Consider the following 24,797-nt stretch of genomic DNA (forward strand, 5'->3'; position numbering starts at 1 on the left):
CTCCGCCTCCCGTTTGGCTACTGGAGCTAACGCCAGAAATAAAATACCGTGACTCAACAGCGCCACCACATGGATGCTAACGATACTAGAAGTCATCGTTGGCCGTAGACGAGATTAAAGATGAATGTGCTATTTACGCACAAACGCACGTCAAACTGTATTGGAAAGTATATGTGTATGTTTATTTAAACGGAATAAAATATGAAATATTAAGAAACACTTTAAAAAGACATTTAACGATATGTTTTGGTTATTTTTCTGTTCCTTGATTTGGTCTTGCTCTCTCCTCTTGTCATGGAAAAACGTGATATACCTGCAGGCAGGTTTGAGCATGTTTATGTTTCTCATGTTTACAAAATTGTTAAAAAGTGCATAACTGTTTCCATGTAAAAAAAAATATGAAGAAAATGTGCAATACCGCGAAGCCCCGGGACAGCATTAACTATTACTTATGGTTTATAAATACAGTTTTCATCAAAGGAAACCAGACATAATTACCTTCAGTTTGTTCGATTCCAAAACTTTATTGACTTAAAAATACGTTCAAATTATTTATTAGTTAGCAAATATTCGAGACAATTAAAACAATACTACAAGTAAAATCAAAACAACATACTCATTTAAGTAAATTCTGTTTATTTTCCATTCACCACACTTTCACATAAAAAGGGAAAAAAGCACTATTCGTGAATCTGAGAAGATAAGCATGTCTATGTTAATCATTGGAACATTTTTGGAACACATAAGCCTGTTTTCTCACTTTTAGTCCTTTAAGTAAATGAGTGAATCAAGTGCTTTAGGATCTGGTCTTAAGTGCCCTTCTCAAACCAAATTCCAAACAAATTCAGGAAACCTGCGTGCTATCACTTCAAAAGCCACAAATATTTTCAGACCATAAACACAATTAAAAGCTGCCACTGAAATACATTATGATTGACAAGTATAATAATTGTATTATATTTGAGTATTGTGATGAGTATGTTAAACTAGTTTGTGCTCCTTACAAGATATTCTAAACAGCAGATGTGTAAGGCATAAAAATAAAATATTTGTGTTAAAGAGTTGGTGTAGTTTTATCTGCTTAGATGATTGTTTTCTCTTGAAGAGTGAATAGATGGCACCATCCTATTAAAACTACAGACAATTCAGTATTATAACAACAGCCATCTCTCCAGGCACGTATTGTATTTCATGCTCTGTGTGAGCACTGCTTCTTAAAACTAAATGTTTAATGTCTATGTGTATTGTTCTATATCTTCAATTTGATATGTTTGTTGGTTAAGTGATTTTAGTTATTATCACATATTTTCTTTCTGTTCTGAAAGTACAATACATGCAATCTATCGGAGCGTTCTACTTGCTCTTAAGAATCCTTGAAGCAGATTTTAAGATCTTCCATTTCTTTCACTCAGTTATTTTTAATAAAATGGGGATCAGGAGCTGTTCTCCATAGAGAACAAGCACCATAAAATTGTATAGTCTGTATGACTTCTATTCTATATTCTTATAGCCAAATAATAGCAATAGCATGTGTTTCATGGAAGACAGAAACGTCCCCCATTTTTCTTCCACATTCAACATTCTAAATAAAATAATTATCTACCGAAGGCAAACCATCATGCGCAATCTGAAATCCCTTTATATCCTGATTTTTCCTTATCCTTTAAAACAGGAACACTAAACAAATCTTTACTTATCAAGAAGAAAATAGGAAAGAACCAAAAATGGTAAAGGTGCTTTAAAAGGCCATAGCAGCAAATAGGAGAAAGGGAGAAAAAACAAGAGAATAAAGGCAATGAAACTGAACTGAAACTTTTGGATCAATACATTCTGTTGTAGAGAAGTGTTCACCAAACACACTAGTATTCACTATCAATCATCATTCAAATAAAAGCAGGTAATACATTTGCCATGCAGGTGTGTCATATCTAACATTCAGTAACTCTTACTAATATACAGTAGCTATCTTTGGAACAGCAAACTTTCACCCACTATCATCAGCTGTTGCCATGGTAATTGTTGCCATATATAGTTTTGCTGGTTTTTCCATTTGTATGATGCGTCTGACGTGGAGGGAATGAGGTTGTGCAATTTGTCCGTCTAAAGTCTTCGCTTAATTTGAGTCTTCGCTTAATTTACTTAATTCATGTTTAGCACATAATGGTTTTAAAGTGTGGCAGTGATTTTTTTCTGGTCCGTCTGGACGTTTGTGTGAACTAGTATCTGAAGTACTTTGGTCTGCTAAATTACCGGTGCAATTCACATCTACTGGCAGCATTAATATCTGTGTATATTATTTTAGCTTTACTAAGCACACACAGAAGAGAACTTGCAAACTTTGTATCCCTGCTGGTGTCCCGACATAGTAGCTGGGACTGGTAAAGGGATATCAAAGTTACAGATATGATTGTTTGAGATAGCTGCAATAGGAAATGGGACTTGTCAAAGTTAAGGATCACTAATTTCTTTCTTTGCTGGCTCCATAATCCCATTCCCCTCATCTTTCCTTTGTATTCTACTGTGACTTCTGTTGTAAGTGTCTTCACAAGTGCAAACGTGACATTGTTTGTGAGAGATCTTTTTTCTCTGACTATACTAGAAGAGAGACACTTTTCTCTTCAGGTCGTTTCTCTTCCATAGAGAAAGGCTGTCAAATTCCTCGATTGACATTCCAAAGACATGCTGGAATTCATCAGGTGAAAGATGCTTCTGTGACAAAAAAAAAAGTTTGAATGAGTAGAGAGCCTAAAATTGTGTGATGCTAAAATAAAGTTAATAATGCTAAAATAATGATAGAAAACAAATGTACCTCCAACCGTGTTCTGTCTACACCAGGTGGGAGTGTATTTCTGCCTTTGTGGGTTATGATGAGCATCTCATATGGATAAATCTGTTAAGCCAATACATGGTGCAAATGCTAAATAACCAAGGTCAAGCCTTTGGCAACAATACATTTATAAATCGATAAAAATAAAACTTGTTACGTTTACAAGCTAACTGTGGAAATCACCTTTTGTTCCAGCATAGTGGGGAGTGAATTGCCTCTATCTATACGTCTGCTTTGAGCTTCTCCATTCTATAGAAATGATCACAAAGCAATACCACACCAATATAAAAATAAGAGAGCGTTTTTGTGATTATTATGGAACAAGACTATTAAATTCCATTACAGTATGTTGCTTATGACATGTTTAGGAAAGGCCATGTAAACATTTCACACATGCAATTCTGTTTAGCCAGGGTACAAAATGATATGTGTTATTACGGTCTAAAGTTTGGGATTACTCACACATTCTTTATTTATATTTTTTCCACATTTTAGAATAGTCGTAAACTTATCAAAACCATACAATTGTAAATTCGAGAATGATGTTGTGAAAAAAAGCATTCAAAAGAAATGTTCCATTTTAGCACTTTCAGAGTCACCCTTTGACTTGGTTTGCAAATCGTTCCATTGGCATTTAATAAACCAGCTTCTTGATTTCTCAATCTGGGATGCTTTTAAAACAGTAGTAAAGGGATTTTTAACGATCCTGGACTCTTATTGATTGCTTTTTATTCATTATTTTGTACAAGTAATCCATAGAAATATCATAGAAATTATTTAATATAAACAATTATATTTGTGTCCACACAAGTAATTTCAAACACTGAAGCATACACCTTCAGATTAAATGATATTTCAGAGTATGAGAAACATTTTAGTCAAATGTTCCCAAACTTTTGACTGGTAGTGTATATTCTTTAGGTTGCAGTTTTGGTATATTCTACTTGTCATGAATTTTATGATGCATAAATTGACCTTTGAATGAAAACATCCCTCAAGAGCATAAATACACTGTAATGTAAAGTATCACTTACCTGAAAATCTGTATAAAAGAAACAAATACATTGTATTATATTATATTATATGAACTATTCTTATTAAGTCACTAATACTTAAAATATAGCGAAAGATTACTATTGTAATGGGAAAACTTACTTTGACTTCCTTTATCATTGTTCGAAGATGAGAACTCTGCAGACCGGAGCTATAAAACAAATATCAAACTGATTCAGTCAGTATAATCATATACTTTTAATTATAAAACTGAAATATAAAAAACTATTCGCCTCTCACCCTTGTAAGGCCAATATTTGTGTAGGATGTAAATGAGGGGGATTTAGAGCCTGTGTGGAATAAAAAGAGTAAACACATTAACTCATCTGGCACAACAAACAAACTACACGTCTTTATATTGATGCTAAAGCACATATTTTCCTTTTCACAGAGGTCCATCAAATGTTTAAAAAAATATGTCATGATACAACCAAAAGGGGGCACTGTAAGCACTGTCAATTGGGATATATATTTAAAACCTGATACAGCTACATTTCAGTCCCACAGACAAACAACATTACACAATGAATAACCCAGCGTACACAGATGCGTATGAGTCCTGTCAGGAAGAGACCGTGTTTTCCTGTGGATAGGTGCTGATGTCTCGTTCTCCTCTTTTAGTATCAGTTTTCCAAGATTAGACTGAATCTGTGACAAAATAGAGAAAGCGAGTGAGATGAGGAGATGTGTGTGTGTTTGTGAGGAGGGGTCGCATGGGGTGAGGTGGACATTGAAACAATATACCCAGACTAAGAGACTGAATTGATCATCGTGGCTCCCTGTTTCGACAAGAAATGCAAGAATCCCCAAAGATCTGTCTTGAATTTGAAACCAACCCTCACTTGAAGGTCGAGTGTGACCAAAAGAAAAGACCTTGCAACAGAAACCAAGCTGAGAAACAACTTTTATTCAAATTTTTCTTGTTTTTCAGTCTTTAAACATTTAATATTGTCCCTAAAAAACATTTTTATTAAACACATTCAGTAATTTTAGTTTTATATGATTTAAATTTATTGTGGTAGCTGGTAGTTCTGTGTTTTTAATTTTGTGCAAGAATGCATTAGAAAACATAAGAAAATAAAACATTGCTCTTTCATTTTCATAGCAACATCGCAAATAAATTAAAGTCCTACTAATTGTTTTTCAGTACAAATATCTGTTCAAATAAACTTTCTCAAATCAAGATACATATGCTTGAAAAGCTAAATTTCAATTATACCTTGTTTCAGGCAAAATCCAAACAAAAAAAGTGTGTTTATGTCTGATAAAAATAAAGAAATGTCTACCAGTAATATATGAATGATCAAAAAGATTTCTGTACTGAAAAACAAAAAGGAAAAACTAAAAACATGTTCATTTTTTAAATAAAGAAATAATATATATATAAATAGAGAGAGAGAGAGTTTGGTTCCAAAAAGAGATTTGTCTTCATACATATATAAATATATATAGCCTAAATATATATGAAAATCAACTTTAACATCTCTTTACACTTTAAGAGACCCAATGCATTGCACAATGCTCCCCAAATAACAAACAAGGTCTACCTTGTTGAGTTCTTGTTTTTGCATTTGTCTGAGTCTCCACATGTCATCTGACCGATCGCTGTCATCATAGGTATCATCTTCCTCATCCTCTTCTGCCTCCGCTGTCTCCGATGTTGTTTTCTTTCTGCGTTCCGTCTCTGTTATACATAAGTGAAATGGGTAATGCTTAAACACGCAGAGTGGACAGTATTGTGAAAGTGAGCGTGTTACCTATAACAGCCAGTGAGGGTGGGCAGGGCCAGTAGTCTGTCTCTATCTTTGAGGGCTGGTTGGGGTCTGGAGGCTGAGCGGCGGGAAACTTTGATGATTCGATAATGAGATCCTCAATGTGTTTACCATGTGGAACAGATGACAAAACGTCTACACACATTCAAAAACACACACTCATAAAAAAATGCACAGGAGTTATATTCAGGCTGATAAAACTGACAGTGCTTACCTTGTTTATATATAGGTGGCTTCCTGTATATGTTAGTTCTATTATCTGCAAGGAAAACAAGACATCACAAAATATTATTTAGTATGAGTTTCTTTCTTCTGAAAAACACAAAAGAAAATATTTTGAAGAACGCTGGTAACCGAACAACACTGGCCCCCATTGACAAAACCACAAAGACATTTAAAAAAATATCTTCTTTTGTGTTCAACAGAACTATGAGCAATACTGAGTAAACTGTCCTTTTAACAGATGTCATCCCTCATTGACTCCCATAGTATTTATTTTCCCTACTGTGACAGTAAATATGGGATGATATCTGTTTGGTTACGGACATTCTTCTAAATAGCTTCCTTTGTGTTCAGAAGAAAAAAGCAATTTATACATGTTCTGAACAACCTGAGGGTGAGTAAAGATTAAATGATTTTAAGGTGATCTCTAAAGATCTATATCTTAAAGTGCAGTTGTTTAGCTATGACTATGCTGGGATTTACATTACATACATATGACACTTTTTGTCACGGATCACGTGAGAGAGAACCCAATTGCAGGCAGCAGCGGTGAAGGGGTTAACAAAGATTTATTAAACAAACAAAAAGGGACACAGTAACAAAAAGAAGAATTCAAAACAAAACACTTCCCACAAGGTGGCAAAAAATAAAACTAAATACAAAGAGCGACACAACGTCTAACAAACACGGTTAAGGGTAGGTAAGGGCTAGGTAAGGACAAGGCAAGTCCAGGCAAAACACACAGCAAGGAGAAGACAGCACAGGACAGCAGACACAAGGGCATTAAATAGGGAGACTAACAAAGGAAGATAAAAATAGGAACAGGTGTTGGGGATGAAACAGTAATGGAAGGCTAACGAGGTAACGAGAGGGGCGGGCTAATAGACGAGACTGGAGAGAGCACATATTATATCATGATAACAATAATATGTCTCTCTCAACAAAACAAGGGATCATTCCATGATTCTGCCACAAGACCAAGAAAGACATGACGAGGCAGAATCCCTTCTTAAGGAGCGACACCCTGACGCTTCTCAAGGTGACCTACAAGACAAGACAGACTTAGACAGTGACATCGCCTGCTGGACCGCTGGCTGAATTGCTGGCTGGACTGCCGGCTGAAACACCAGCTAGACGGGACTGGAAGCCAAGGGCTGGACGAGACTGGCACTGGCTGCACCGGACTGGACGTCGGCTGCGCTGGACCCTGCGCCCCTCTCCGTTGCCTCTTCCTCTTGAGCTGGACCACTTGCTTGGTAGTCGGCTGCAAGAAAGAGGTGAAGGGCGCGGTAGGATCCGGTTGGGATCCCTCGAAAGAGGAAGGGACGCTCTCCTCCCCCGCTTGCCACAGAGGGTGACTGGTGTTGAAGAGGTAGCAGGGGATGAGGCAGATGGTGTGGCTCTGGAATCACTGCCAGCGGAGATGGGTAGCTGGGTTGAGCTGAGACCCTGGACTCCGGTCGGTTCATGGCGTACCGCAACTGAACGTCGAAGTCCAGGGGTGTCAATGACCTCATCTCCGCCCGTGAAAGAGGGTCCCTGAGACCGCCGTTGAAAAGCACCGCCACCTCCTCTTCCCCGAAGACCACCTCCCATGCTGCCTCCAGGAACCTGTCTACATAGTCCCAAAAGTCTGCATTCCCCTGACGAACACCCAAACGAGGAGAGCCTGGTGGCACCGCAGAGCATCCATGTTGCCCGCTTTGTTCAGTATAGTCTCGTTCATTCTGTCACAGATCATGTAGAGAGAGAACCCAATTGCAGGCAGCAGCGGTGAAGGGTCTTAACAAAGATTTATTAAACAAAACAAAAACATCCACAATGGGGAAAACTATAACAAAACACGAACAAGGGACGCGGTGACAAAAAGAAGAATTCAAAACAAAAAACTTCCCACGAGGGTGCAAAAAATTTGCTAAATACAAAGAGCGACATAACGTCTTACAAACACGGTTTAGGGTTGGCAAGGACAAGGCAAGTCAAGGCAAAACACACGGCAAGGAGAAGACGCAGGGTACATTGCAAAACGAACGAGCAAAGGACAGCAGACACAAGGATATTAAATAGGGAGACTTACAAAGGAAGATAACAATGGGAACAGGTGTAGGGGATGAAACACTAATGGAAGGCTAACGAGGGAAAAAGAGGGGCAGGCCAATAGACGAGACTGGAGAGAGTGCATATTATGTCATGATAACAATAATATGTCTCTCTCCACACAAGACAAGGGATCCTGCCATGATTCTGCCATCATGACACTTTTACACAAATAAGGTTAACATTTTATCAGTATGTGTGAGAATGAAACACATGAACGTTCAGAGCTACATGAGGTGCTGTAGGATATGACCTGGTCTGTGAAAGTGCTGCTGCTGGTGTGGGGCTTTTGTGCTGATGGTGATGCTTTTGCTCAGCAGCTGCGTGGAGGCAGGAGATGTGCTGCCAGAAGATTTGTGCTCTGACCAATCCTGTGCGTCCTTTGATAGTCTGTTCTGGAATTAAACATAGAAGTGTTTCTAAACCATGTAGAACGGTGCTTAAGCAGATTAAAGGTGGACAGTTCTGGAACTAAAATCAGACAGAATAAGTCAGCATTTTACATGGCCGTTATACATACACGTGTGACCTCGTGTCATTGGCATTCCATGTTAAATGTCAAAATGTCAGCAGTATCAGAATTACGGGATTCTGACTTGTAAAACGTATTCACATGCTGGTAGAGCTGGTCAATAGTAACTAAAATATAGTTAAAGAGCTATCTTGTAATATTGTCAACATAGAGTAATATCCTGATGCAAATGAATGTGAACATTAACGAAAGATGTGAAGATCTCTAGTTGTGTTTATTATCAGAAATTATGGCGTGGTATACTGAAATAAAGTTTTATGACAAATTCATCACACATGTAATACTGTGCATCTACATCCTCAGAGGAAAATAAAGAGACCATTTCAAAATTATTTTCAGTTTATCTGTATTTACTATTCATATGTATGTGTTATAATTTTTGATTTTCGTTTTGTGAATTACTAACAACATTTCTTCCAAATTTCAAATAAAAATATTGATTCTATTTGCATTCATTTGCAGAAAATTAGGTCAAAATAACAAAAAAATGCTGTGTATTTTTTCAGTTCTCAAATAGTGTAAAGAAAAAATGCTTATATTTACTTTAAAGCAATACAAAATTATTATTTGTTAACACATTTAGAAAAAGTTAAATATGTATGTGATAACCTTTATTTTTTATCACAGTTTCCATGTGTCTTGTCATGCTGTCATTCTCTCACATTGCTGTTGGATGACTTTATGACACTCCTGAGGTTTGATTTTGATGAAATTCAACAGACACTGGACAGGAATGACCACCATACATCTCGAAATGCTGACTAAATAAAATTTGTAATGAAATCTAAAATATTTTTGCGTCTATAAGTGCATATAAACCCTCCATTCAGCACACAGAGGTTATATGATATATATTATTTTCACTGCACATGCATCTTACCTCTGGAGAGGGAGGAGGAGAGATAGAATGAGGAGATAATGACCTCTAGAGACAGGGAGAGAGAGAGAGAGAGAGAGAGAGAGAGAGAGAGAAACAGAATAACAGAGGGATAAGGTCAGTTGTTGGCTGTGAGTGAGATATCCAGACATTTCCACAGACTTAATGAAGCGTAAAGCTTCCATTACAACAAAACAATAAAGGAAATTAGACAGCCAAACTAACGTGTGTGTGTATTGATCTCAACACATCACACCCAGCAGGAAACTAACCAGCGCTGTTTGAACACATCACAGACTCAATGTTTATTTGTAAAAAACTCATTCAGCCATGTGACAACAGACATCTATTGAGGCCATCAGTGCTAAAAACAGGCCAAAATGTTGAATAGCTTTGCCTAAATGTGCAAACAACAGTACAGGTACCCCTAAACATCTTTTATCATTTCTGCTGTTTCTTCAGGTGGCCATAAACAATAATTGTATATTCAAATGCCATCGTATTATTCTTAAACAAGAACCAATGAGGCATTGTAATATAATTTTTGTTGCGTTAACCTGATGAAAGAAAGTCATATACATCTGTTATTCAGGGTGACTAAACATAAGAGAATTTTCTAATTCTTTCATGATTGTGTGTGTGTTGTACCTCTGAACGATCCATTGTTGAATAATTGAAGTGCGGCTGGTACATCATACGGTCTGGTCTCTCTATGTCTAGAATAGCTTTGTCTTTAGGAATAGCCGCTAGATCTTTATACCCGATAACTTGATGGTCCATTTTGGTCTGGATAAACGAAATCAAAAGATGAACAGAAAGAACCGAACGATTGGAACAGTTTAGAGACATGATTTCTGTTTGCTTTTTAAGAACTTTGATTGTTTTCAGATCATAAAAACTGCACAAAACATTTACGCATAAACAGCCTTTATACGCATACACACCACAATAGTGATGGCTGGGGATCCAGGTACTGCCCCTCCATGGAGAGAACAAACGCTGCCCGGGGAGGTACGGGCTGATTGCTTTTCACACAAAAACATGCCGGTCAAAGGTCAGGAATGACCAAAACATTGTATTAATTAACAAAACAAATGGATAGAATAAATGAATGCACTTTTTATAATCTATTACCTTATGCATCATCATTTTGAATGAGGAATCGGTCCTTTCCAGGGGTCACTGTGAACAAAAAACAATTAGAGACCGTGAGCAGTTACTACAGTATTTACAGTCATTCATGTACAGTGACTTTTCCAAGCTTTAAAAGCAAAAGCTGACCTGAAAAAGTGCATAAAGCTTAAAGAGAAGCTTGCGGTACCTTAAAACCTTCTGGACTCAATGGACTTTTGACACAATGGTGATGTTTCTCTGGGCTTCTGATGGACCTCCACACAAAAGCTTTATTTTACCATTCCAGAGTCTTTTGTATGCTATTGAAAAGGATATGCTTTCCGTTCCTATGAATAAAATGCTGCACGCTCTTACAACAAAACATTGCTGTAAGTAACTATTATTGTTGCAAAGCAAGCAGTCATTTAAGTAGTAATTTCCATATAATCCAAATTTTTTCTTGGTGAAAGCTCTGGAGACAGACCCTGTGTGATGGCTTTAAAATAGGGCCGGCGGTCTGAATGGATTTCTGTGGCTAAATGTGATTGAGATCGATCGTGTGCTCTCTGCTCTTAAGGGTGTAGAGGTTTGTTTGGGATTAGATATTGGAGATGATAAAAGGATCAATGGAGAGCCAAAGAGAACCATTGGAATATACTTTAATTTATCTTTATGTTATTTTGCTTCTAGACATCACCCTAGCAGCTGGTCCTCAAGCTTTTCAGAAGACATCTCAAGACAAAAGACTTCAATTACTTTTATCATTTCTCATGAAATGATCTACAGTATTAACTTAGTTTCTTAACTTAGATATTTCTTACAAAAGTTCTTATGAAAAATAAAATCCGCTATAACGGTCAAATGTTTGCTGAATCATATTATTTCAACAATTTTTAGACCAAAGCGCTGATCCAAGTCCCAACCGGTCAACATTTGTTTGGTGACCACAAAGGTGATCTATAACGGCTACTTGTACGACTTATGAGCAGATTTTAGATGAGGAAATGAGTGAACCGTGAAATCTTACCTCATTCAGTGAGATGATTCATGTCAGTCATCATCAAGGCCTCCTCGACAAACACCATTCCTAAAACACACAAAGGTTTCCATCACATGAGGGACCACACGCTTATACATGACATTCTTTAAAAAGTCCACTGTTTATTGAATCAAGTTCAACATTTAACATCCAACAAATTTATTAGTGTAGTCAGTTCATACAACATTCATTATCATGCAAAAAGCTCATTATTCACCTCTCAATGGCCAAGAGATGAAAACAATAAGACAAACTAAAAGAGAATACAAGTGCTTCCTCTTGAGGATGTGTCTCTGAGTTATCGACCCGCAAAATGAGTGTCTGAACTTACTGAAGTCAAAATCACTCAATTATTCATGACTCAGTGAACTCTGAACCCCACACATGATGATACAATATCGCTCAACAAGCATATTTACAATGAACTTGAAAAGGGACAGAATATGACAAAGAATACACTACACTTAAATGACATAATGAATAATAAGTTTAAAGATATATTTCACCCAAAAACTATAAGTCTGTGATCATTTACTCACCCTCTTGACATTTCATACCAGAGGATGTTTTGAAGAATGTCAGATACCAAAAGCTTTTGGTCCCATTTGACTTCTATTGTATGGACACAAAACATCAATAGAGACCAATGGCTTTAGTCTACTGACATTCTTCAAAATATCTTCTTCTGTTTTCTCCAGAAGAAAGAAAGTCATACAGGTGTGAAATGTCAAGTAAGTGAGTAAATAAAGACAATTTTTTTGTTTTGGGGTGAACTACTTTAAGGTTGAATGATGTAAATGATGTTTATGTACGACACAAATAATACAGATCAACACCATTTATTACTATAACATATTTAGTACAATAAAGGAACAAAATGAACCAAGAAGACGTGAATAAAGCGAGGGGGTACCACACGGTCACATTTATTTTTTATGATTGCAAATCCACAAGACACAGCGTGTTCTCAATGATGCTGCTGTTCTATCAGGGTATGTCACCATTACCTTCACAGACCTACGTAAGCAACTCTGAAGCTTTGACATCTCACATCTCTGTAAAACCACTGTGTCCTCCAACACAGATGGATAAACAGATCTAACTTGGGTTTAAAGAATTCAGTTGGGTTCAGTTATTCTCTTAAATTATTTATAGTAGGATTGTCCATGTCTAGTGGAAAATCAAGCCTTGTCTCTGGAGAGAAAACAGCAGATGGATGAGAGATGCTTTTCCAGTTCATCAGGTAGAAAACAAAAAGAGGAAAAACCATAAACTTCAAGATCAGATCAAATACATTTCAGCTTATGTATTATATTAATATTATACAATATACAATATACAATTATACAATATTATTATATTGTATTATATTAGCTTATGTAAATCATCTGAAAAAAAATAACTACGCACACATGTAAATCTATCTACATACAAAAACTAGAAACCTCTTTTTAATGGTGTCAAACTTTAAAACAATTCCTTGTTGAGTTTATTGTTAAGGTTTGTCATGGCCAACATTGCTTTTGGATTACTGTGTACATTACTGAATTGTGAGTGGGTGTTAACTACCAATAAAGGGTAATGTGGGGTCACTATAGTTCAAAGGCCATCATTAGATGAATCATGGGTAACAAACCTTATCTTTATTTTCATATGGAGTCATATTTACGATACAGATACTCACAGGCGAACACCAGAATCAGATATACTGTATTCGCACTATATTTACTCACACACAGTTCAGTGTGTATCCTGCACCCATCCTAATCTACATCCTCCAGCATCACTTGAGGAGAAAAAGCATGAGAAACGGAGTCCTAAAAATATCCTGCTGCATCTTCCACATCAAGCCAAGCAGGCCTCTCTTCCTATTCATGCTGCATTATGTAACATCAGATCCGTTGCTATGGCAAATTAGACTTTATAGTCTGCACCTCCAAACAAGTTAGATTGAGTCATCATAATTTCTATTTAGTAATTCTAGAATTGAATTTTTTTGGCTGATGTAACCAAGGCCATGTGGGTGGGGCAGAATTATATTAAGTGGTTTTTACACACTAATAAAATATCCATCCCTCCACCCCTAAACATTGTCGGTTGTTGATGTGAACGAGCATACTTAAGGTTTGTTGCTTGCACCCCCATTTTGAACAGCTTGTAATGCATGACACTTCTTTGTTTGTAAGCTGCTTTGATACTTAAGTGATACAGATTTAAATAACATTTCATCATGCAGGGCAAACATTTAGTGTAAATACCATTACTGCATATATTTCTTTTTTTCTGATGAACACAGATAAAGATATTTGGAAGAATGATTGTAACCAAACAGTTCTCGGACCCCATTGACTACCCTAGTACTTTTTTTTGTTATGTCGAGCACAAGAGAAGATATTTTGAAGAATGTAGGACAGCAAACACTTCTGACTACCATTGTAATTTTTCCTACTATGGTCCTCTATGGGGACCAAGCAGTGGAGAGAGAGTATTTTCATTTTTGGGGTATCTATCCCTTTACATCAAGCATTTATTATACGGATCCCAAAACAACATCGGTTAAAAGCCATGCCACCAACTGAAACCATTTGAATACAAGACAACTATAGATAATTTAAACCACAACTACCTTCATACTAAGATATATCAGTACTGTTTCCTCAATATCGTGGGTTTGTCCTTCTGAAACCTTGTATCCCTATATTTCATGATTTTTTGCCATCATTATTGTTAGTTACCCTTTACCTTTTGTTTGTCACAAGGTTTTGAAAATGTCTAACTAATAAAAAAGTAAAACATAGCATGTAATCATTTACAAACAACTGTGCAGTTTGGACATCCCAGGTTTTGGAAATACAGAGATTTCTCAAATATACTGCAGATTCCTTTGGATTTAAGCATGTGCCACAAATGTATATGCCACTGTTCATGTGTCACAGGTAAAGATCACTAAATTAACACTAGACTTGCTTTCTTCACAAACTGGACAATGCAGCACTCATCCTTCATATTTAATTACCAATGCATAGTGACCCATATTCTTTTCATATATGTGAGAAAGAGGACACGTCTGGGACATGTTGGGAAAAGAAGTACAGACACACAATCTCCAGGCACAAAACGTGAAGTTGAAATTGGTCTAGAACAGTTACTATCAGAGAGAAATTATTTCTCTTGTTAGCTACAAAACAGCTTTAGGTCCTGGGTTAAGCTTTGAATGCCCTCATAACAATTAATGTTATTGCAGACAGAAGTGCATGTGTGTAGGCCTGATCTTTCACTCTCTCTCTCTCTGTCTCTCTCTCTCTCTCTCTCTCTCTCTCACACTCACACACACACAGACACACATACAGACACACAGAATGTGGGGGATTAAGTGTTTTAAGCACAGCCATTGTGCTGTTGCCAATGAGTGCTTCATTACAACGATTTACTGAATCCCTCAGTGTACTTTACACCTGTACTTTGTGCTTTAATTTAAAAACAGGTTTCATACATACTGACAGCAAAGTTGCTATAGGGCGACATTTAATTCTGACCGACATTTACGAAAACTAAAAAGATTTGGAATGTAGTGGCCCTCCTGATGGACATTTATGGCGGCATCCATTTGCCGTAATTGTGTTAGGTCGTTCTACTGGAAACAGTAGTGGACATAAAACACTGAAAAACATTATAGACCTCAGTCCAACAGCACCATGGGATACCAAATGACAGTTACTATCCCTAGAAAAGCGTTTGTACCATATCTCAGCTTTAATTTCAAGTTAGTTTAATTTCACGCCAACTAAACGCCTGATGCACATGGCACACTTTTCTGGAAACACTTCAGCACCTTTCGAAGTCATCATCTGATTGGTTAAAGGAGACATGATATGAAAACCCCACTTTTTCTGTTTTTAAGTGCTATAATCGGGCCCCGGGTGCATCTAGCAACCCAAAAAACGTGAAAAATAAGACCCCAGTGAGTTTTTTTGGTGTGCCTTTTCCAACAAGCATGTGAGAAATCGAACCGTTCAGATTTCGCTCCGATTGTGATATCCAAAGCAGATTTTATTATAATGTTACCGCCCATTGTTGTTTTCACAAGTGACAGCGGTGTATGTGATGCCATGGCTAAGGTTTGTGGACAACATGCAAAAGTCCAACCCTAGGAGGAGACAGCGGTTGATTTATTTTATATTTAGTGGAAATCCCTCAGAAACCATAAGGAAAAACCTGCTTGTTTCATTGAATCACTTCAAGTCGTAGTGCTTTTTCAACCTGGGACAGCACAAGGAATAGCTTCAAAATTGTTCCTCAAGAGGGATCAAGACCGACTGAACGAGACAAAACTGCCGATGTGAGTAATTTTTATCAACAGTCTGAATTGACAAAAATGTACCGTATATATAGTATAACGTTAGCATATGATAGAGAAGGTTGCTACGTCAGTCACAGGCTAAATAGAACATTTAAAGCCAGTGTTAAACTTGCTGTATGTAAGTGCAGATGGACACTTGGAGTTTAGCTGTATGAATGTTAATACATTATGTGCGTTAATATGTTTAGCTGCAGCAAACTGTTTGTTTTGGTAATGAACATGAGCGAACACTGCAAGTTAGTTTTGTTTTAAACATCTCTAATCATTCGTGCTTAGACTGAAAATTATTCACATCTTACTAGTTATGCTTTCACGTTGTATGTGTAACGTTATAACTTGTCAATGACTGAGATCTCCAGGTGCGCAATCTGTGAATTTTAGGCAAGCATACAGGCACAATGTGAGCGCTGTTTGCTATGACAGATCTTTTTGTCTACGGATGAATGTTTTGAGGCTTTTAAGACGAAACTAACTGCAGAGGAATTCAGGAAACATAATTTAGCTAAATTATTGCCATGGCATGGAAGTACTGCATGTGTTGTGTTTACAAGCCAGATGGAAGGGGGGGTGGGGTGAGCAGTAACTCATTATCATTTAAAGAGACATGCACTAAAACGGGTTGCTGTGAGCAGTGCTGATTTTGACGATTCAAGAAGGGTTTTGTTTACACAGCCGTTGAGTGTTTTTAAGCAAAATATGTTTCAGACATTACATGAAGACCCTAATAAATCATACCAACTTGTTGAAAGTGGTCGTATGAGGAGACCTTTAAAATTCACAGGATGTCCGAGATGGTCCTCACTGCAGACCAAAAAATCCAGGTGAGATCCAGATCCAACTCCTCCCACTTTACATACTAATCCGCAATTTGGAGAGTATTCATCAGACAAGCTTTCACTTAATGCATAGTTAATGAACAGCAGCTATGCTAATTATTCTCTTTATTCTCTTTCCGCCTCTGCCTCGGGATGCCCATCCCAAGGTAGGAAGAAGTTCCACCATGTCCAGACGACCGACAGATGCCCATCCCCAATTTGAGATTACGCGAGCTACAGCTGCAGACTGACTGACCATCCCAGCTCCATCTAAGGCAATCCCACCACCAGCCAAGAGAAATATGACCATTGGACCATCCCAGCTCAGACCACTACATCCCCAACCAAGAGCAAAGACGGACTATTTCTCTTATTAATGCTGAAGTTACAATATTTTGTATTAAATGCTAAACTAAAATCACATGTCACCAGTTTGAGTGCAGCTATGACACGTCAGAGGGAATCTGGCCCTCCCGGTTGAGCCTGGTTTTGTCATGAAATGCGCAAAGAACCCAAGTGCAGGCAAGTACGAGACGAGATGGTAGGGGGAACACAAGTATTTATTAACAAAAACAGGACTAAAAGGCAAAAGGACAAAACAAAACCCACTATGGGGAAAACAAGACTAGATAAATAATAAACTCTAACAAGGACGCTACTTACTAAACTATAAAAGAAACACTTGAAATAAACACTAAACTAACACTTACAAGTAACGGGAAACAGGAACAAGGCAAGACTGGGGAACGTTAACAACAGCTCTGACGAGGACGAAGCACAAGAACAAGTAACGAACCACACAGAACAATGAAACATGAGAGGTATAAATAGGGAGACAAACACAGGATAATTGATTAGGGACCAGGTGACACAGATCAAACACTAAGGGGAAGCTAATGAGACGGAAAGGGCGGGAACACAGACGAGACTCGGGGAGAGTATGGAAGGCCAAAAGGTCAACAAACGTCTCTCTCCACATGAAACAGAGGATTCTGTTTTGGTTCTGCCTCAAGACCAGTGACAGGGTTCTCCCGAGGTTTTTTTCTCCATTAATCAATCATTAGAGTTTGGGTTCCTCGCCACAGCAGGGCAGTGTTGGCCTGCTCACCGTGAGACTGCATTCATTCATTTATTTATTTAATTAGAAATTAGATAGTATTTATTAGAATGATCTTACTCGTTGTATAAATACCATGCACTGTGCTGTGTTTTTACTTTTCTGTTTTCCCTGTTTGCCCCTGTAAAGCTGCTTTGAAACAATACACATTGTGAAAAGCACTATATAAATAAACTTGAATTGAATTGAATTGAGAGTAAGTTGCAACTCGTGGATCCAAACGTTTGCTATTATCAATATCATCATTTAGTATACGCATGTAAGTAATGATCACAGTTAATATTTGTTAAGCCTAACCCAAACCCTATCCCTAAACCTTAATCTAATAAAATACGTTATTGAGATGTATTGGATTATTAAAAATATCAATAAATAATGTTTGTCCTCAGTCAGTTTGTTTTATGTCAAAAGAATATCTTTAGTTACGACTCAATGCGGAAATTGTAGAGCAACAACACTTGTATGATGTCTGTTGTGCCAAAACTGCTGCAGAAATCTGTCGACCAATCAAAAGTTAATGGAAAGAGACTGGATCCAGTGTCGACCAATCACAATACAAAGGGAGGAGACTGGATCTGGATCCAATCTTGCCCCCAGGATGCCGCGTTCTGCAGTGAGGAGCTACTGCGATGTCCGGGAAATGTGTGTTTCACGATCTTTGACGGTCCACCTGAAAACAAGCGATCTGATCAGAGAAGTAAGCTGTGGTCTTTACAACTGTTGCAATAAGAATTCATCACAATCGAGTAAAAATGAAATTCTCAAAAGTGTGCAAAGTTCACGGCATAAACTCATAAAAATTGTGGTTACATTTCCTTAATCATATATTTACATTTAGTCATTAAGAATATGCTTTTATCCAAAGCAACTTACAAATGAGGTAAACGATGGAAGCAATTGGAACAACATGAGGGCTACAAAAAGCATTGGCCCAGTAAAACTGGTCTCATGTAGCCTACCACAGTATACAGAGCTATGGTGTCTTTTTTGAGGATAGAAAAAGTAGAAAAGAGATCGGTCATGGGGTTGATGTAAGAAATGTCAGACTCGGTCATGGGGTTGATGTAAGAAATGTCATACTCGGTCATGGGGTTGATGTAAGAGATGCGTTTTCAGCCAATTCTTAAAGATGGCTACAGAATTTGCTGTTGCTGTTAACTTGTGACATATTCATGAATGTACCGGTCTGTTACTGAGGGGACACATTATCCACGCCACTAAACTTGACGCAGGACCAAACGAAACGTGATTTGTTGCTTTACCTGTCATTAAGGCCTCTTGGGCCTTAACCAAAGAAAGCAGCCAAAGTTAAAAGCGAGACAAATTTTAAGTTGACTATGGGTTGGTTGTCATTGAATTTGATTCACTCTGATTCTTCTTATCGATTCCAGTTTACAAGCACATTTCTGAAAAAGTGCACACAGGAATTGATTAAGAGGAATCAAGTATCCAATTCCTAACCTTTCGATTCCAATTCTAGAATTCAAAGTCCAATTCAAGGTGGATTTTGTAAACACCAATTGTGTCCTTCTGTCATTATTTAATTGGCTTTTCACCCAAGCCACCTTGTGGATATTGACAACAGAATAGATTTTCGAAAAGCTTAGTCGACCAGTTTTAACTCGAGCTGGTCACAAGTATCAGCATACATAATTTATTTATTTATTGCTTCAATACGGCAAATTCATTTTTAAAGCCTCTGACAAAATTTACAGAACTTTACAGAATTCCTGATTTAAATGAATCTTTTAGGGTCAGTTAGGGTCAGGCTAGCACCAGTAGCTTAGCTATCTAAACACTGTAGGGCGTACTGTAACTTTCTTGAAGTTTCAAAAGCCGTCACATCATAACATATTTTTCCTAATTTGCTGTACGTCATGGTACTCCTCCAAAACAGATCCTTGTGTCTCATTTCATAGAAAAACATACTTATCTCAGCTCAACCAAACCATATGACCAGTAGCTGCTGAGGGAGATAAGAGAGGGTACAGTGTGAACCGCACGCACACACAAACACAAACCCACACATATACACGCATGAGGCATGCAATAAGACTGTAACAACTCTCTCTAAACACTAATAACAGATTAAATCCTCAAAATAAAAGTCAAAGTAACACATTTGTGCATGCAGCTAAAGACCACTTTTTACATAATCAATCGTCCAAAGAATAATAAATAAATATTAAAAATAAAATTATTTAATTATGATTTAATATGAAATATAACTGTTAATAATAAATTATTGCTTTTAACATACTGGGACATGCAAAGCCACCTGTAATACCTAATCCAAAAAAATGTTAGATTGGTGTAATAAATACTTAATTTTATTTTGAAGCTTCACTCTCTTTAACTCTACAGGGCTCAATTTTCTGGTCTCGCTTTCTCCCCAGGCTCTTAGTTCTCTCTTTACAATCATTGCATCACACATGTAGGAAACCCCTTTAAGGATCAATCTCTAGTCCTATGAAGCCTGTTACTTTCCTTACGTCTATGCATTCAGACACTTTCAAAGCATTCAATGCACAGTACATTTGCAATTCTCAGGCCACTGTGCATTCTAGAGGATTCGAACCCATAACCCACATGCTAAACCAGTTACATGAAAATGGTATACACAACCAATCTTCAACAAGCATGTTGTCAGAGGTCCACCAAAAACAAATTGGACTAAACAGTGATGTAATATGCAGCCTTCCCACTTCTCCAGCATCTATGGTCCCCTCCCATTCCTATCCAGACATCCTTGAAAGGGACTATCAGATTGCAATGCGATCTGTCACATTTTAATTAAAAACTCTTATAGAGGAGCCCTATGTAATCCTTCAGTGGTTAAAAAGCTTCCTGAAGGGAGCGCACAAAAGACCCAAATATAAATCTTTGCTTTACTTAGTTTGTCCTGAGGTTGTAATCAAATCCATCCGGGGGATGAACTTGTCAAGCAGGTTCATGTCACTTGAAACAAGTCTTAACCTAATCTAACACTGAAAATTGTTTACACCAAACACTCAGATTGTTGCATAAGAATAATCCAAAGGGCATTCAATATCATATAATCAAAACAAAAAATGTGTAAGAGTGATCAAATTGGAATTAGAAAGAAGGTGACGTTATCGTCATGACAACCTGTTGCCATGCACCATGGTGGTCCTGGCTGCACTGGAAAGAATTGAGTGAATAAATTTTTTTGAGGAATAAAAAAAGAGTAGATACATCTCAAATTTGACCTTTCAGAGTTCAGTTCAGTTCCTGATGCTCAATGCTTGATTGCCTTATTATCCATACAGGCCCACCATGTTTTGTTTTTAAATGTCCTGCTCAAAACACCCCCACAATCAGTTTCACTGAGAAATAAGATCTTATTATCTGTGATTGATATCCAAGATTTTATAGACTATTTTGGTAAGTAAGATGCTGGCTGATGAATCATCATTGCACAACATAAATCACGTTTTAAGCAAGCAGATGGTATGTGGTCAATCAATCCACACCTCTCAATTATAATGGCCACATACCTTCATCCTCTCACATTGATGTAGCTGTTAGGTAGATTACATAATCCAAAAGGAATTACCCTGCATTTCATTTGTACATTTTAGTAAGCATGTATATAAACTGGGTTTTGAACCCATGACCTTTGCTTGCAAAAGCAAGTTACAGGAGCAATATAACTTAGACTGGACAACGCTAAACACAAACCAAACGCTTTTACTGAACGTGTTTTTCTAGAGAAAGTGAGTTGTTTGAAAATATCCTGTGAGATGTTTCTCGAGCATCGTGCATAAGGCAGGCAACTGTCACTGTCACGCTTCTGTCGCTTCATGTTATGTAAAAGCATCGCATCATCTGCTGCCATAGGCTATTCTTGTCGACTATGTTGCCGATAGGTGATTTTAAAATTTTACGTCGACGACGGACCGTACACATCCCATTATGTGTCGGCATATAGTTGATGCGTTTACATTAACTTCATAATACAAGTATTATAACGTTACAGATGCGTAACAGACCGCGATGCGCGCACTAGCTCGCGCCCGTGACAGCATCCCTGTGGGCTACAATTTCGGAGGATTTCTAGAGTAAGTTAAAAATACCGATTACTCAAAGGCATTTGTTTCAACAGACACTCTATGTAGATTATTAACTTACCTACAGCACCAGAAAATATGATGTCGTTAACCAAAAACTCTTCTCTAGTCCGCACGCTTCCCTGTAATGTCCTACGGTTTATTTCCCCAATCATAAACTCCGCACTTTTGGGATATGATTTAATAGAAGAGATGGCAAACCGAATCCTTTTAGTCCAACTGGTTCCCAACAACCGGCGACAAATATTTATCAGTCGTGCCGCCGCGTGCCGTGTGACAGATAGCGCAGGCGTGCGCGCTGCCGAAGACCGCTGGTTCAATCCATTCAGTGAACCGAGGGGTCTTCCGACAACATGACGCTGCGCATTCCCGCTCCAGACACACACCAGAAAGAGTATGACATTTTTGGTCTTCAAATATATTTGTTGCTTATTTAGCAGTTTATTGTATTAATAAAACACCTCCACAATAATAGTTCAAATTCCACACTTTTTTCAGATATCTTCTTAACTACAAGTATTTTAAGATATAACTACTACATATGAATTAATTGATCACAATGCTAAAGATTTCTTGTTATCTTTCTCTTCATGGTTTCCATAAGATCACTTTGAGGGCCGTGGAGGCAGCTCTCTGGATGATGGAGTCAGTGTGTTGGAGTCTAGTCTCCAGCAGAGGCACATGCCCCAGCAGCTGTGACCTGGCACTAGGAACCTCTGCCAGGACTGTAAGGGCACAGAGTGCATTGGCGCACACTGCTCTGTTGTCACTCGCCACCAGCCGCAGCAAAGGGTCGATGGCACCTGCTTTCAATGCCTCATGCTTACCTATAAACGACAGACAGTTTGTTATATAATCTAAAAATATACATGTAACTAGAAGTTTTTGCTTCTATGTTTCTACATTTTTATACACACTATTGGCTAATGGTATGGAACGAATGTGTATAAAGTCATTAGTAAATACACTACCCCTGGTAATAACAGCTGTGTTCATAACGGTCCCTGCGGCATTAGCTACGACACCTTGATCATTATCTGACAGCAGGTTGACCATCAAGGGCAGAAGATCCTCTTCACACACCTTCACTTTACCATTTGAAGGAACACTATGAGGAGAGAACAGAAATGCTATTTGAACTTTTCCTCAATCGAGTTTCTTCCTAGTTTGTTGGGTTTATGCTGCCTACCTGATTCCCACCAAGGCCGACGTAGCTGCCCGACGGATGTCCGAGAATTGATGAGAGAGCTGACCTCTCAAAACAGGAATTGCATCACTTTCTAGAGCAGGCTGGGCATTTATCATGATACAGCTGCTTAAGGTGGAGAGAATTAATGCACGAATGATCTCTGCTTCTATTGGGACCTTCAGCACCAATCTAGGCACCAGCCCCATGGACACCATAAATACTGCTCCTGTAGAAAAAGTGGAGAGATTTCTCGTCGTTATTATAATGTACAGTTTAGAACCTAAACAGAACCTATAAGATCTTAAAAATAAAGTGTACCCAAACACATTTATGGTAATCATTTTATCAGTACATGAGAACATGTCACCTGACGGATATTCAGCCATTCTGTTTAGTGCTTGGTGTACGTTTCTGCGACAGGCATCTACAGGGTCATCCATCAGGTCTGCGAGGGGTCCCATCATGTCATTTTTTAAAATGGCATCTCTGCGAAGTGTAAACCATTGACACAATGAAGCTCTTTACTAAAATTGACTTTTTATATTGTATCTCATATGTGTGTTCATTCTCACCGTCCTAAACTGTGTGCAGCAAGAATGTAAAGTGCTTCCGTGGTTTTTACCCGGCATAACCCATCGTCATCTTTCAGTAAGAATATAAGTCTTTCCATACATCCTGTGGATAGGGCAGGTACTGTATGTTAGAGTTACTATAATCTTTAATTATTATGATATTCTTCTCTTTATTTTGTATGTGTCTGCCGTTGTATGCTATTTGGATGTGTGTACTAGATGTTTCATTTGTTTTTATTATTATAAAATATTTTTTATAATAATGATGCGTGCACTATAATTTTTATTCAGATGTGGGTAAAGTTTCATTTAAAACATCTGATTCTGATACAATATTTATTATAATTATGCGTGTGTGTGATTAGAGGGATTAAAGGTAATGGGTCAATGTGAAGAGTGGAAAATTCAAGCAACAAGAATGTAGAAGATTTACCGTTAAGAATGGCTTCATAAGCACGTTCAGGGTCATGGACGAGATCGCAGAGTGCAGTTAGCGCCCTCTGCCGGCTCACTAGTTCATCGTCCTGCAGCTCCGAGCAAAGCTTCGGAAGCGCCCAGTTACCGAAAGCAACCGGTGCCTGTGTCAAATGCGTCTGGTATTGTTGAGATGTTCGGGGTCTTGCCATCTCGTTATGTGTAAATTACATACAAGTAAATGATATGTTAAATTTATTTATGCATTCATATGTAACGAGAAAAACAGGTTCGTTTTGCGACTCGGTCAAGTATTATTTCTACGTTTGCGCGAGCGTGCAAAACAAGCTAATTTACAAATTAACAATGAGAATGAAATCACCTTTAAACCTTTTCGCTGATTTGTAACGACCCCTCTGCAAAGACTGTCCTGTTTAGTTAGGTTGCTGTGGTAGCTACGCGTTTGACGCAGGCAGATGCGCAAATGACGTATTTTCCTGAACAGCAAGAGCTATCGTACTTGTAATTTATTTTCTAAAGTATTGTATCTGTAATCTTGAAATCTTGAAATGAATACAAACTCAATTTTATACTTCTTCGTATTTACCCTTGGCAATAAAAAATATGCATGTAATAAAGGTAAGCTATTTGCAAACACTAAAAAAAAACGTTGTAGCCTATTTCTGTGGCTCATACATGCACACCCC

The 24,797-nt window shown here is 37.8% G+C and overlaps 2 protein-coding genes across 3 annotated transcripts; both read right to left on the reverse strand.

Annotated features, from left to right (window-relative positions):
- Positions 1-615: 615 nt before the first annotated feature.
- On the reverse strand, positions 616-22,291 carry LOC130406895 (dematin-like). The gene is made up of 17 exons (XM_056729477.1): positions 21,977-22,291; positions 11,521-11,580; positions 10,515-10,562; positions 10,325-10,405; positions 10,029-10,166; positions 9,384-9,428; positions 8,225-8,366; positions 5,867-5,911; positions 5,638-5,787; positions 5,428-5,564; positions 4,423-4,528; positions 4,121-4,170; positions 3,983-4,031; positions 3,838-3,869; positions 3,011-3,076; positions 2,810-2,890; positions 616-2,709 (listed from the first exon to the last, which is right to left on the reverse strand). The coding sequence occupies exons 3-17, from the start codon at positions 10,527-10,529 to the stop codon at positions 2,596-2,598; spliced, it is 1,251 nt and encodes a 416-aa protein (XP_056585455.1). The 5' UTR covers positions 10,530-10,562; positions 11,521-11,580; positions 21,977-22,291; the 3' UTR covers positions 616-2,595.
- Positions 22,292-22,332: 41 nt separating this feature from the next.
- On the reverse strand, positions 22,333-24,552 carry rsph14 (radial spoke head 14 homolog). Of its 2 annotated transcripts, XM_056772587.1 has the most exons (7): positions 24,473-24,552; positions 24,110-24,302; positions 23,677-23,779; positions 23,472-23,590; positions 23,105-23,330; positions 22,887-23,023; positions 22,333-22,742 (listed from the first exon to the last, which is right to left on the reverse strand). In XM_056772587.1, exons 2-7 carry the CDS (start codon positions 24,300-24,302, stop codon positions 22,504-22,506), a joined length of 1,017 nt encoding a protein of 338 aa, XP_056628565.1. In that variant the 5' UTR covers positions 24,473-24,552; the 3' UTR covers positions 22,333-22,503. The 2 variants fall into 2 exon arrangements, with proteins under 2 accessions (XP_056628565.1, XP_056628564.1); XM_056772586.1 differs by lacking the exon at positions 24,473-24,552 and having other exon boundaries at positions 24,110-24,458.
- Positions 24,553-24,797: the final 245 nt, after the last annotated feature.

Source organism: Triplophysa dalaica, chromosome 18 (assembly GCF_015846415.1).
Source record: "Triplophysa dalaica isolate WHDGS20190420 chromosome 18, ASM1584641v1, whole genome shotgun sequence".
NCBI classification, from domain to species: Eukaryota; Metazoa; Chordata; class Actinopteri; order Cypriniformes; family Nemacheilidae; genus Triplophysa; species Triplophysa dalaica.

What these genes read in the sequence shown, in the direction of transcription:
- LOC130406895 (XM_056729477.1), bottom strand. An exon ending in CAACAATGGATCGTTCAGAG is followed by an intron (nt 9,429 to 10,028) that starts GTACAACACACA and finishes CCCTGTCTCTAG; the next exon opens with AGGTCATTATCTCCTCATTC. An exon ending in GCCACCTATATATAAACAAG is followed by an intron (nt 5,788 to 5,866) that starts GTAAGCACTGTC and finishes GAATGTGTGTAG; the next exon opens with ACGTTTTGTCATCTGTTCCA.
- rsph14 (XM_056772587.1), bottom strand. Translation starts at nt 24,302, where the DNA reads ATGGCAAGACCCCGAACATCTCAACAATACCAGACGCATTTGACACAG. An exon ending in GCTGCACACAGTTTAGGACG is followed by an intron (nt 23,591 to 23,676) that starts GTGAGAATGAAC and finishes TACACTTCGCAG; the next exon opens with AGATGCCATTTTAAAAAATG. An exon ending in CACAGCTGTTATTACCAGGG is followed by an intron (nt 22,743 to 22,886) that starts GTAGTGTATTTA and finishes TGTCGTTTATAG; the next exon opens with GTAAGCATGAGGCATTGAAA.